General features: G+C 47.0%; 1 protein-coding gene across 2 annotated transcripts in view; it reads right to left on the bottom strand.

Moving 5' to 3' along the window:
* The window catches only part of COL19A1 (collagen type XIX alpha 1 chain), a 2,198,704-nt gene that overhangs the window by 125,450 nt on the left and 2,060,798 nt on the right, over positions 1-12,456 (bottom strand). The window contains exon 50 of one of the 2 annotated variants that reach the window (XM_085610910.1): positions 3,841-3,907. In XM_085610910.1, the coding sequence (XP_085467036.1) occupies positions 3,841-3,907 (67 nt within the window). Of the gene's footprint in view, positions 1-3,840; positions 3,926-12,456 lie in introns of both variants that reach the window. The other variant, XM_085610909.1, reaches the window with a different exon arrangement.

The following is a 12,456-nucleotide window of genomic DNA, read 5'->3' as shown; positions in this document are numbered from 1 at the left end:
GAAGAGGAGAGTGTTGGCGGGAGCAAGGAACAGTGTAGCACCCTATTGTGAGGACTCCCTGTGTGATATGTGAGGATTCAGCTGAGCACCAATCAGGCCATCCCCTGTCGGCAAGATTGTTTTTGGCATCCCCCGTATGCCAGGAGAGGGCCGCTGTAGACTGAGTTATGGGTTGAACGGCATTCGGGTCTTTCTACACACGTACCACTGAGCTGTTGTAACCTTGTATGCTGGGGGGGCCACCGGTAAAGTTACCTCTTCAAGGAGGGCTATGACTTGTGACTGTCTGAACCGGGGTGATGAAGCTGGAAGAACCTGCACCCATACCACCAGTTACTGCTGCAACCCCATATGCCAGAAAGAGCTGCCAGTACCAATGCTGCCAAATTATTTGGCCGGCCACCCAAAAGAAAGACTGACATTACAACTCACAGGTTGCGAGGGAACTGCCCCCGACTCACCACGGAACTTTGATGGAGACACCATGGATGACGTTGCATCCTTGATGGCTTTGACCTGAAACTGAAGAAAGAACTGCCTACACCCGTTGATCAAAGTAAACTTACTGCTTCTTCATGAGCAAGGAGCTGCTCCAACATCTGAAAGATGTCTGGCAGCGGTGTTCTAGGAAGACAGCCTATGCAGCCGGGTGCTGCCACATGGGTTGCGAGCTTCTCGACTTCGCAGAACTGAGCAGGACTCAAGGGTGTGCATTCGAAGGCTCCCGCTGCATTGCTGAACTCTTCTGTGCTGCTGGAGTGGGTAAGACATAAACTAGATCAGCTGGGCCCCAAGGGAACTTGCTTCAAAGGGTGCGGCACAAAAGACACTTTTGACTAAGTTCCTAAAAGGTCAAAAGACAGAACGTTGTAGTACGGTCTAATATTTGCATTCCCTGATATGGCCACCAGTGAATGGGGAATAATCCTGAACACGTTACACTAAGGAGGGTGGGACAGGGGCCTGACAACTACTAGAGACCCCACCTTCAAGGGCAATCAGGTTGTTTCCTTTAAATGTCACATGTCTTTGCATGTGTAGAGTTAGCAATAAAATAGTACTCATTCTTATGAAAGCAATTATTTGGCTGGACATTGATTTATTGCTCGTACTGTTTGCACTTTGAGTTATGAGTCATGTTCACTGACCTGAATCTACATCCCCCCAAAAGATCTGTGAAGGACGACCACAGCTACCACTGAGAGTCAAGTGCAGACGGGTACTTGGCCCAGTTGAGTGGGATCCATAGGAAGTCGGGCCCCGGGACATCAGGAGTATATTATACTTATGGGGGCTTTCAGCCAGCCCTCTTCATCTATTAGTCAATTGTTATGTCAGTCCCACTTTTTTTTTGCCCACCACATTATAGTGCATGGGGCATGGGTCAGCCTACTTCAGCCATTGGCTAACTTTACTATGAATTAATGCATTTTGTTCTTGCACATACGTAAATCCATTTAAAAATGAGTCCACTTCAGTATGCAGAGAAGGGTGGTAAAATGTTGTACATATGGATTTATTTATTTAACCAAACACAGATCATTCTCGTGGCAGTTTTTTATTTTCATATTACCAACACGCATGATGATCAGTGCAGCTTTGGAACACTTTATTATAATGTAAATGGTGGCTTACTGCAAATGCAAATCAGTTTTTCACACTGTGAGCAGGCTTGCCTTGGCTTGACACCTAAACACGATTGTGTCCTATTAGGGTGCACTACTCAAAGGTGTTTCAGTGCTGATCTTGAATGGAGCTACCCTTGCATTCCCGCAGTACAAGCTCTGAGGTTTTCCACAGAGTACTGTCTTGCATGTTTCTCAGAGTAGATTCAAATTTTAAAAAGCCAGATAAAGGAGCTCAGAGTTCATACCAATAGGCACAGTCTGGGGCCTCAGTCCTTGTAGAAACTTCATGTTTGTGAAGTGCAGTAACAAAAGGTAACTTTGCTCTATGTTGGAAGGACCGTTTATCTTTTCTTCGGGGAGTGCAAGAATTGCAAGCTGCTGCCCTGGATTATACTAACTAGTGTCTTTCTCATGACTTTGTGAAAAAATTGGATTCCTTTCTTCAGTTGTATCCTGTTTCAGTCTGAATCGTATGAGTGTTTTTCATTTCTCTGGTGCTGCCAAAGGTGTTTGATGTCAAAATCACTGACAAAAAAGCAGCATGTAGGGTTGCCACCTGGCTGCTATTTTACCGGCCCCACTGGAGTTTTCACTTTTGTGGCCAGTGCAGGTAATAGTTGTAACTTGTTGTAATTGGGAACAACATATAACGATTAAAGAGCAAGTTATTTACCTTCAGTAATTAATTATCTGGAAGAGACTATCAGGCAGCAGTCTCCTTACCTTAGAATGTTCCCTAGGTATCCAACTGGATCTGGACATTTTCAAGCAGTAACTATGCGTGCCGGCAGGTGGTATTGTTCAGCTCCGCATTGGCTTCCTTTGCACATGGAGTGACATGAGCTGTGGCTATAAAGGCGCCACCCCAGCAACCTGACATCAGTTTTTTTTCATGACATTTCCACATCAGAAGCACACAGCCATCATAGAATGCTGATGGGCCAGTGTACAGACACTAGGGACATGCAAGGGTAACCCTATGCAAGCAAATCCGTTCTCAAAGAGGGAAGATGCGAGGGTCAGTAAGTAATCTGCATCTAGACAAAGGCTCTACTTGATAAGGCGTTACTGAAGGTAAGTTATGTTTCCATCTGGTAAAGACGTCTAGCTGCAGACTCCTTACCTTAGAATAGATACCCAAGAAATACCTCCCCAGAGATGGGGCTGCAAACAAATTTAGACCAGAAAGTCCCAGAAGACTGAACTGGCAAAGAGCCCATCATGACAGACCTGACTGTCCAGGCAGTAGTGCTTGGTAAACATGTGCAGAGACACTCACATTACTTCCTAACAGATGTCCAGTACAGGGAACCCATGAGCTGATGCAGCGGGGCAGCTGTGGCTCAGGTGGAACCCTGAGGGGGTTGCTTCTTGGCCAGTGCATAGCAGGTTTTAATGCAGAGTACTACCCGTGTTTGAGGTGGCCGATTTCTGCACAGCTTTTCCTGTCTTCACACTGATGAAGAGTTGATCGATCACCCGGAGCTCTTTGGTACAATCAATGTAGATTTACAACAATAACACTACTTTTTTTGATCTAGGCTGTTAGCTTACAGAAATAGAACAAACGATAGTAGAAAAGCACATAGGAGCTCCTGAAAAATTATACATTTACCCGAAACAGAATTACAAGAGCAGCAAAGAAGAGAATGGAATGTATAGAGGAATATAATACAATTCACTGTAGTGACTAGAGTTCAAAGCACTAGAATTAAGGTGAGCAGGCGCATTGCATGAACACACCTACACAACTTATTCCAATTGGCTGATTATTTTCCAACTTCCTGATTAAATCATGTTATTGCTTGTTTCTCCTGTAATAGTTTCTTAAGTCAGACTACAGTTTATTATCAATTTATTTAAACACTGTACCTCCTGCACAGTATACTTCTCGGTGACAGCGCGGAAATTACTGTTTGTGTGCCCAAACATCTACTAATGAGCTGTGAAAACATGCACCTTGCAAATAACTAGCGTTGTACCTAGACAAAATATTACAATTGCAAAATAGCTTTGCTTGTAAGCGGTCTCTTGCGTAAATCTCCGAATATTAAGCCTATTTACGAGCAATATCATTCATTGCAATAAATGCATGTGATTTACAAGTGAGAAGTCCAGCGTTCATGGCCGCAAAACAGTAAACAAAGACGATACACGCTGCAGTATGTAAAAATAGCACACTTTGCTTATTTACACTTCACTGTGCACTTACCTTCGAAAATCCTGAGGACCTCCTGTTTGATATACTTCTTTATCTCTTCAAAGGGAGCAGCACTGATCTGGAAGGGAAGCGGGGCCTGCTTATGTTAATATTTCAAGGTTCAATTGCATGCATTCACAACGCTGTGTATCCGTCACTGAGCACGGGGTGCCCAAGGCTTCTGAACTTTTCGTTTCCACACATCACAGAAAACTGAGACATCAATGATGTTCTGTAAATGTTACATCTTTTGCAGGCAAACATTTACCCAAGGTAGAATGCAATGTGCAGAATAATATACTCAAGCAAAACGGTGTAGTAGTTTCAGCGGTAACCCCCCTCCCATTTAATGAAGGTCGAATGCACACACTAGAGATGGTGCTGGGACAATTTTCACAGTGCTTATGCTGCTATAAATGTTGTGTCACCGAAGTCACAGCATTTGAGAACAAGCAAAGGCAAAACCAATAGGTGTCTCCTATTCGAGAGCTATTGGCTTTGGCAATGTGTTTTAGCCATGCTGTACACCACTGAAGCTGCTGTTCAGTATGGCTAAAAGTGCGTTGGGGTGGAGTGAGGTGGATTAGATTTGGGTATATTGTAGTAGAGAGGAGTGAGGCAGATTGGGGTAGTGTAGGGTAGATTGGGGTAGAGTGTAGTGGAGTAGACTGGAGCTGGATTGGTAAGGACAGAGTCGGTTAGACTGTAGTGGGGTAGATAGTGGAGTGTGGTTAGATTGGGATATATTGGAGTGGAGTGGGGTAGATAGGAGTGGAGTAGATTGGGGTAGAATAGGGTGAATTGGGGAGAAGTGGGGTAGAGCGGGGAAGAGTAGAGACAATTGGAAAGTAGTAGACTGGGGTGAGGTAGACTGGGATAGGGTTGGATAGTCTGGAGTGGAGTGGGGTAGATTGAGGTGGGGTGGATTGGAGTGAGGTAGATTGTGGTAAGTTGTAGTGAAGTTAGGTAGATTGGAGTGGGGTAAATTGGAGTAGGGTAAAGACAGGTAGACTGGAGTGGGGTAGATTGGAGTGGTGGGGTAGAGTGGAGTGGAGTGAGGTGCAGTGGAGTGGAAGAGTGTAGATTGGAGTGGAGTAGACTGTGCTATATTTGAGTGGGGAAGACTGGGGTAGAGTGAGTGTGGTAGACTGGAGTAGGGTAGGTGGTTGTAGAGTGAAGGAGATTGGGATGGGGTGGATTGGGCTAGATTGGAGTCGAGTAGATTGAGTGGGAAGGACTGTAGTACAGCTGAGTGAGGCAGATTGTGGTTGAGTGGAGTGGGGTTGATTGGGTTGGGTTGGGTGGAAGATGGGGTAGATTGCGGTGGTGTAAATTGGACTAGAGTAAAGTGGGGCAAATTGGAGTACATTGGAGTGGAGTGGGGTACATTGGGGTGGAGTAGATTGGAGTAGAGTGGGGTGGGGTTGATTGGGGTGGAGTAGATTGGAGTGGAATGGGGCAGGTTGAAGTGTGGTAGACTTGGCTAGACTAGGGTGGACTGGAGTAGAGTGGGGTGGATTGGTGTTGATTGAAGTAGAGAGAGGTAGATTGTGGTGGAGTGTAGTTAGATTGGGATATATTGGAGTGGAGTGTGGTAGATTGGAGTGTAGTGGGGTGGGGTGTAGTGGGATAGATTGGAGTGGGGTAGATTGGTGTATATTGTAGGGGGCAGATTGGGTAGAGTGGAGTGGGAAAGATTGGGGTAGAGTCTGGTAGATTGGGGTAGAGTCGGGTAGATTGGAGTGGAGTAGATTGGGGTATAGTAGGGTAGATTAGAAAAGACGGTAGTCGTGTGGGGTAGAATGGAGTTGAGTGGATAGATTGGAGTTGAGTGGAGTTGAGTCGAGCGGGGTATATGTGGTAGACAGGATTGGAGGGAGTGGGGTGACGTGGGGTGGGGTAGAATGGAGTACTGGATTGGGAGAGACTGTGGTAGGTTGAAGTGGAGTGGGGTAGATTGGTGTAGATTATGATAGAATGGAGTAAAATGGAGTGGGGTAGCTCCTTCAAGAATCCCTGGCACACAAGCAGTCACACGGACTGCTTTAATAGTCCACTCCATTTATTTGTTACAGTAAAAGGAATACCTGAATTGCAAAAGAAATTAAGCAACCCAGAGGTGTTGGTAAAAAAGAAGCACTGATGTCAGGTAGAACAAAGTCAAAAGAAGAAAATAAATTCCGGTCAGAAAAGAACCCTAAACCACAGCGCAGGCAGTGGAAGGACACAAATTAAATCAATTGGTACTTGGTTCATGCTCTGGAGAAATAAAAGAAAGTGACCTGAGGCATATGGTGGCCAATTAGGAGGCAGCTAAAAATACTGAGAGTCAAGCCAGGAAATGGTAAGTAATAGGGGGCTCCAAGCTCTTGACTGTTTACAATACCATTTGCAGGAACAGCGCATGTGCAAGACCTAAAAATCAAAGCACTGCATAAAGGACAAGTGTGGCAAATGAGTCACTTCAATTCAGTAGGAGAATGATAGGGTTGCAGTATGTGTTCAGTGGTGCGTTTTGAATCTCTTTGGGCCTCATGTAGGTAAATAAATTTTACCGGTTCTTAAATACCGAGCCGTACCGAATCGGTAAATTAGAATCGGTAAGTTATATGTAGGTAAAAATTCGGTAACAGTTACCGATTCGGTAACATTCGGTAAATACGAATCGGAATTCACCGATTCGGTAAATACCGAGGTGATAATTACCGAATCGGAAAATACCGAGGTGGTATCTACCGAATCGGAAAATACCGAGGTGGTATCTACCGAATCGGAAAATACCGAATCGGTATGTACGGATTCGGTAAATAACATCACATGACTTGACGAAACAGCTAATCCTGTGCAACGACAGCCCACCCAACCAGGAACTGCCCACACCCAGGCAGGTGTACACAATTAGCCGAAGTGGCCACACCCAGGCAGGTGTACATAATTAGCTGACCCTGGAGAGGCTTGGAGTGCAGAGGAGAGGCAGGGAGCAGTTGCATGTGCGAGCGGGAAACGAACAGCATGTCCAGCCAGAGAACACAGAAAGACGGAGGGGAAAGGAGGAGGAAGCTCAAATTCAGCCCCAAGGAACTCCAGGTGCTGGTGGAGGAGGTGGTGAAGCAGCACCAGAAGCTGTTTGGGAGGAAATCCCTGCAAGTGCCTGAGGCCGAAAAGCGCAACATATGGCTGGCCATCCAGGCGCAGGTCAATGCTGTGGGAGTGACCCACAGGGACATTGAGGTCCTCAAAAAGCGCTGGTATGACCTGAGGATTGTGACCAAGAGGAAGATGGGCGACATCCAGAAGGAGGCCAGCCAGACCGGAGGTGGAACCAACAGGGCACCTGCCCTCACCGAACTGGAGGAGCTGGTGGCGGCCACACTCGAGCAAGAGAGCGTCGTGGGTCTTGGGGACGCCGACAGCTCTGCCAGAGCCGCAACACACCAAGGTAAGACGAAAGCACAGCAATGTAGCCTCCCCTACCCCTATCCCACATCCCCCATTGTGAAACGAGAATCACACTGCAGTCCACACGTGTCAGTGCAGACAGGCAATGCATTCCGGGAGATGTAGTCAGGGCAACACTAACCATGACGTAAATGTTACAGGGCAACAAGGCATGTCACGCACTCGAGGCACAAGGAGACAGAGGACAGATTGGAATGTGAAATGATTTATTGTGACGCTTGCAATGCAGCCCTTCGGGGACACTGAGCCAATGTTGTTTTTCTGTCCACAGATGTGACATCATGCAGTACAGGGCATGCTGCAGGGGAGACGGCACACCGGCCACAAAAATCACCTCTAGCCAGCACGAGTTCAGACCAGGGAGCAGGCCCACTTGCAGCCGCACCACCAACACAGCCAGCCTTGCCGCACACAGAGCCAGCATCACCTCACCGAGAGCCAGCATCACCACAACCACAGCCAGCATCGCCACTCATGTTCGAATCACCGGCCACATCTCCGCTTGCAGGTGTGAGAATGAGGAGGCGTCCAGCAGCCAGGCTACGAGCCTTCGACACCTCGTCAGACGACAGCATGGGCCCAGAAGACCGCACCGGGCCCCAGGAAGGGAGCCATCCCACTGTGCCCCACACCTCACAGGCAGCACAGACGGGAGCAAGAGGGCGCCGCAGGTCGCGTGTCCAGAGTCCACCAGCACCCACTGACGGCCATGGTGTCTTCTTGGGGCTCGAGGGCCAAATGTTGAAGCAACAGCGCCTGCAATCAAAGGCAGTTATGTCAGTCCAGAGGCACATGCGGGTGATGAAGACAAGCTTAGTCAACATGGACACAAACATTGGCGACATGGCTGCGGGCATTCGGGACATGTCCCAGTCAATCCAGCAGTTGTGCAGCAAATTAGATGCTGACATCGAAGCACGGCGCCGGGAACGCCAGAGAAGGGACACTACCAGCAGGGCACTCAACCGTCTGGCAACTGCGACTTCCCTACTTTGCCGGCGCTCTGTGACGATGCAGGAGGGCCTAACACAGTGCTGCAGCGACCTGTCTCGGGGGATGGTGCAGGTGACAAGTGCACTAGGGGTGCTATTGACTAGTCAGGCGTCGACAACTGCTGCAGGGGATGCTGCGGAGAGCATCGACACCAGCAGCAGCATCACACCCCCCGTCCCCGAAGCACGCAGGAGCAGCAGGCGGCTTGGGGTTGGCTCTAGTGAGGATGCACAGGCCGTGCAATCCACCACTGCAGCGCGTATGCGCAAACATTGATGTGGCCCTGCTTAGCCACTTCCCATTGGGTGACGTAACCCTGGACATACTCCTTGTATAGATGGTATATTGCCAGATTGGCCTGTTCATGTGTTCATGGCGTGGTGCCACATTAAACTACGTCATGACTTCTCACAACTCGCTGTGTCCCCTCACTTACTCAGAAATAGTTGCATGTGATCTCTGCCCGTCTCTCTCTCCCATCGATTGCAGTTGGCACTCTAGCTGCGCTGCCCTCTGGCTGGCCTGACTCATCCTCGTTGTCCTCAAAATATGTTAGTTCCACATCTGTACCTTTTTTCGTGGCAAGGTTGTGCAGCATTGCACAAGTGGCAATTATCTTGCAGCAGGTGATGGGTTTGTACTGGCGTGCGCCTCCGCTCTTGTGGAGGCAGCGGAACCTGCTCTTCAGTAGTCCAAACGTGCGCTCCACCACATTGCGTGTTGTTTTGTGGGCCACGTTGTATCGTCTCTCACTCTGGGTTGCTGGGTGTAGGTAGGGAGTGAGGATGAATGAACGGCATGCATATGCACTGTCGCCTGGATGAGTAAAAGGGAACCATCAGTTACATGCCTCTATACACTCTGATTTGCAGGTTTCAAGGGGCGTCACTGTTACTTACCCAGCAGGTATCCCTCTCCGAATTCGCCGGCACTCAGTCGTGTGTAGATCCCACTATTCTGGAAGATGTAAGAGTCGTGGGTGCTCCCAGGAAACTTTGCAACAATATCTGTGATGATGTTCCCTGCATCACAGATCACCTGCACATTGATGGAGTGGGTGGACTTCCTGTTCCTGTAGATGTGCTCTGTATCAGCTGGTGGACAGATTGGGATGTGTGTACCATCAATACAGCCGATGACATGGGGGAACTGTGCCATGTGATAAAAGTCTGTTTTTGTTTTCTGCAGTGCAGCCTGTGTGTTTGGGAAGCTTATGTAGTGGTGCATTCTCTGCATCATGGCATCCAGGAACTTCCTGAAGAAACGGGACAGGCAACTCTGGGATACACCACCCACCGCAGCTGTCACCACCTGATAACTGCCGGATGCCAGTAGATGTAGGCTGCAGAGCACCTGCACATGTGGTGGTATGGCGTGCGCCCTTCTTGTTGGCTGGTCCAGGAGTGGGTGCAGGTCCCTTATCAGGTCCATGATGGTTTCGGGGTGTAGCCTGTACCTCTCATGTATCTCTGCATCAGTCAGCTGGAATAGTGTGATGCGCTGTCTGTAGATTTGTTCCTCCCGTCGCCACACCCTCAATCCTGCTGCCTGTAGACGTAGGCGCCTTGCAATGACGTACATGGCGGCCATGTTGTCCACGCTGTTGCATTTTGGGATTGCTTATGTGCATTGTTGATGGTTACCACCTGCTTTCAATCCGTGTTAATTACCGACTCTTATTTACCGATTTTCCTGGATTTCTTAATTACCGACTGCTCCTACATGTCATTTTAAATTTTTACCACTTCATATTTACCACTTCATATTTACCGATTCGTTAATTATGTATTCGGTAAATATGAATCGGTATTTTAGAATTCGGTAACTATGAATCGGTATTTACCGCCTCATATTTACCGAAAAGTGGTTTTTGGACTCCTACATCTCACTTGTCTGAATACCGGTCGGTAACGGCATATTTACCGAAAATCGGCCGTTACCGACCGGTATTTCGCTACCTACATGAGGCCCTTTGTCTCAAATATGAGTAAAGAATGGAGAGGTAAGGTACTGTCATACAGAGAGCAGACATTTTGAATTGAAATGTCCCCTTGAAAATGCAATGAAATTTGAATCAGGCATGCAGCATTACTGCTATTTGTATATGGCATCCAAACAATAACTTATGAAGATATGGTTTCTGAGCATTTCTTTCACACAAATAAAGATTCTTGGTTTGCTTTAATCCAGGTAAAAAAAGTATCTATCCCAATTTAGAATTATGGACAACAATATGCCTTTTTTTATTTGCTCTTTATTTGCTTCTGATATGTTTTGAAATATTTGTAAAGTTCATTTGCAAGTGTTTTAATTTAGTTGTTTGTTAGAAAACATTTGACAATCTTCAGCTTTCTCCTTTCACACTCTGACCCAGATTATCACTTGGTTGCAAGAATTCACTCTCTTGCAGTAAGAGAAGGAAAAAAGTAAACACTAGTCTTCACGTTAAAAAAAACAGAATATGGAGCAATTTGTCAGAAGACATTGCCTGATGTTTGACATCTATCTTGGAATGCACAGCAAAATCTACACAATAAAAACAAACTTGAAAGACCTGTTTATTTATCATTGTTTTTTAGGTCTCGCCTACGCAGTGCGCATGCACTGCACGGGAAAAAGACCTTTAGTAATCGGCACAGCTTTCCGGGCACACGTTGCATTGCTTTGAATGGCATCACGTGCACGTTTGGCGATTCCCTTGCGGGAGCGAGCTTTCAAACCATATGTTTGTAATTAACTCGCTCGCTCCCACAAGGTAAACAGGCCCAGGCTCCCTCCTCTATCTCCTCCCCCTGCTGCTTTTTACTTTCAGCGCGAGGCGCGCGCTGATGTTTTGTTACTGCTGAGGCTGAAGGTTATTTTATTTTTTCTGACTACTCCCTTCCGTGCTAATATTTGTGAAGCGCGCCACTCTATTATGGAGATGGGTAACTATTTCTTTAAAAGTTTTATCACAAAATTAGCGGCCCTGGCTGCACCCAATAAAGACACATATCTTCGGGTTAAATCACTGCCGAACCGTTTTGGCTCAAACAAACACTGCAGAACCCACCACTGCTGCAGCACACAACTGATGTCTGGGATCCCCGACTGCAGAACCACAACAATAAAACTTCCAACAAACCGAGACAGCTTTCCACTCTATAGATAGAGGGAGAGAAAAAATATGCGGGCGAAAATGAACAATAATCATAAAATAATAATAAGAGGGGAAGGCTGACGTCAATCCCAGCTCACCCCCGCCCCCTGCTCGGACTTGTGCGTCGAACCAGTTGATCGTGCAGTGTTGCCTTTTTTTATGAACTTACTTTGTTGTGACTGGACTCTGCCAGACTTCACAGGCGATGGGCAGGAAACAATGACGAGAACTGCAGCTCCTGTTGGGAAAAGCAGGATTGCTGCATCCGGGACTGTTTTAGTGTTACAATTTAGGAGGGAAACAGGAGTAGGGATGAATCACTGCCCTCATGTTTCTTTTCTCCCTTCTCCACCGGACCCTTCTTGCTGTGCACAGTGCGAGTTCAAGCTAGCATTTCTTTTACAATGCAATAGGTATCGCATTTACGCGGGTTTAAGCTATTGGCATTATAAATGACAATGCCTATTGCTTTTGTTTTTTAAAACATGAATAAAAGGCATTGTCGTTTACAATGCCAATAGCTTAAATTATCGTAAATGCGAGATTTATTGCATTGCAAATGCTTGTCTCTATTCAGGCAAGCACCTCCTGCACCCGTGGTTCCAGTGTCCCTGCTCACTAGCATTATAGAGCAGGACCGCGCAGGGCACGCTGAGCTGCATTACCCCACCCGACTCACGTAGGGCCAGCATAATCGGACAGAGCTGATGATGCAAAGGATGTCAGAAGTAAGGCCAGTAGTAATGAAGACAATAATGACCCGAATTAGTAGACAAGTGCCCCTTGCTTCCTCACGTAAAGACTTTGCTTATTCCATACTGAACTGTGACTGCTGACTGTAAGAAACTTTAGCGATTATGCTAAGCATAGAAAACTTAAATAATAGCGGGACATTTCTGTACACACAGACATAAATCATTCTTTAGAAGTTCCTGGCATCCTGGCGAGAGACAATCACAAATATTAAAACATGTGTTCAGTTGTGTTGAAGGGGTAACAGAGAGATAAAGTGCACTAAAAGCAGTCACAAGCACAGC

This window comes from Triturus cristatus, chromosome 6, assembly GCF_964204655.1.
Source record: "Triturus cristatus chromosome 6, aTriCri1.1, whole genome shotgun sequence".
Taxonomy (NCBI): domain Eukaryota; kingdom Metazoa; phylum Chordata; class Amphibia; order Caudata; family Salamandridae; genus Triturus; species Triturus cristatus.
Note: the sequence above shows the minus strand (reverse complement) of the source record. Positions and strands in the feature narration are given on the sequence as shown.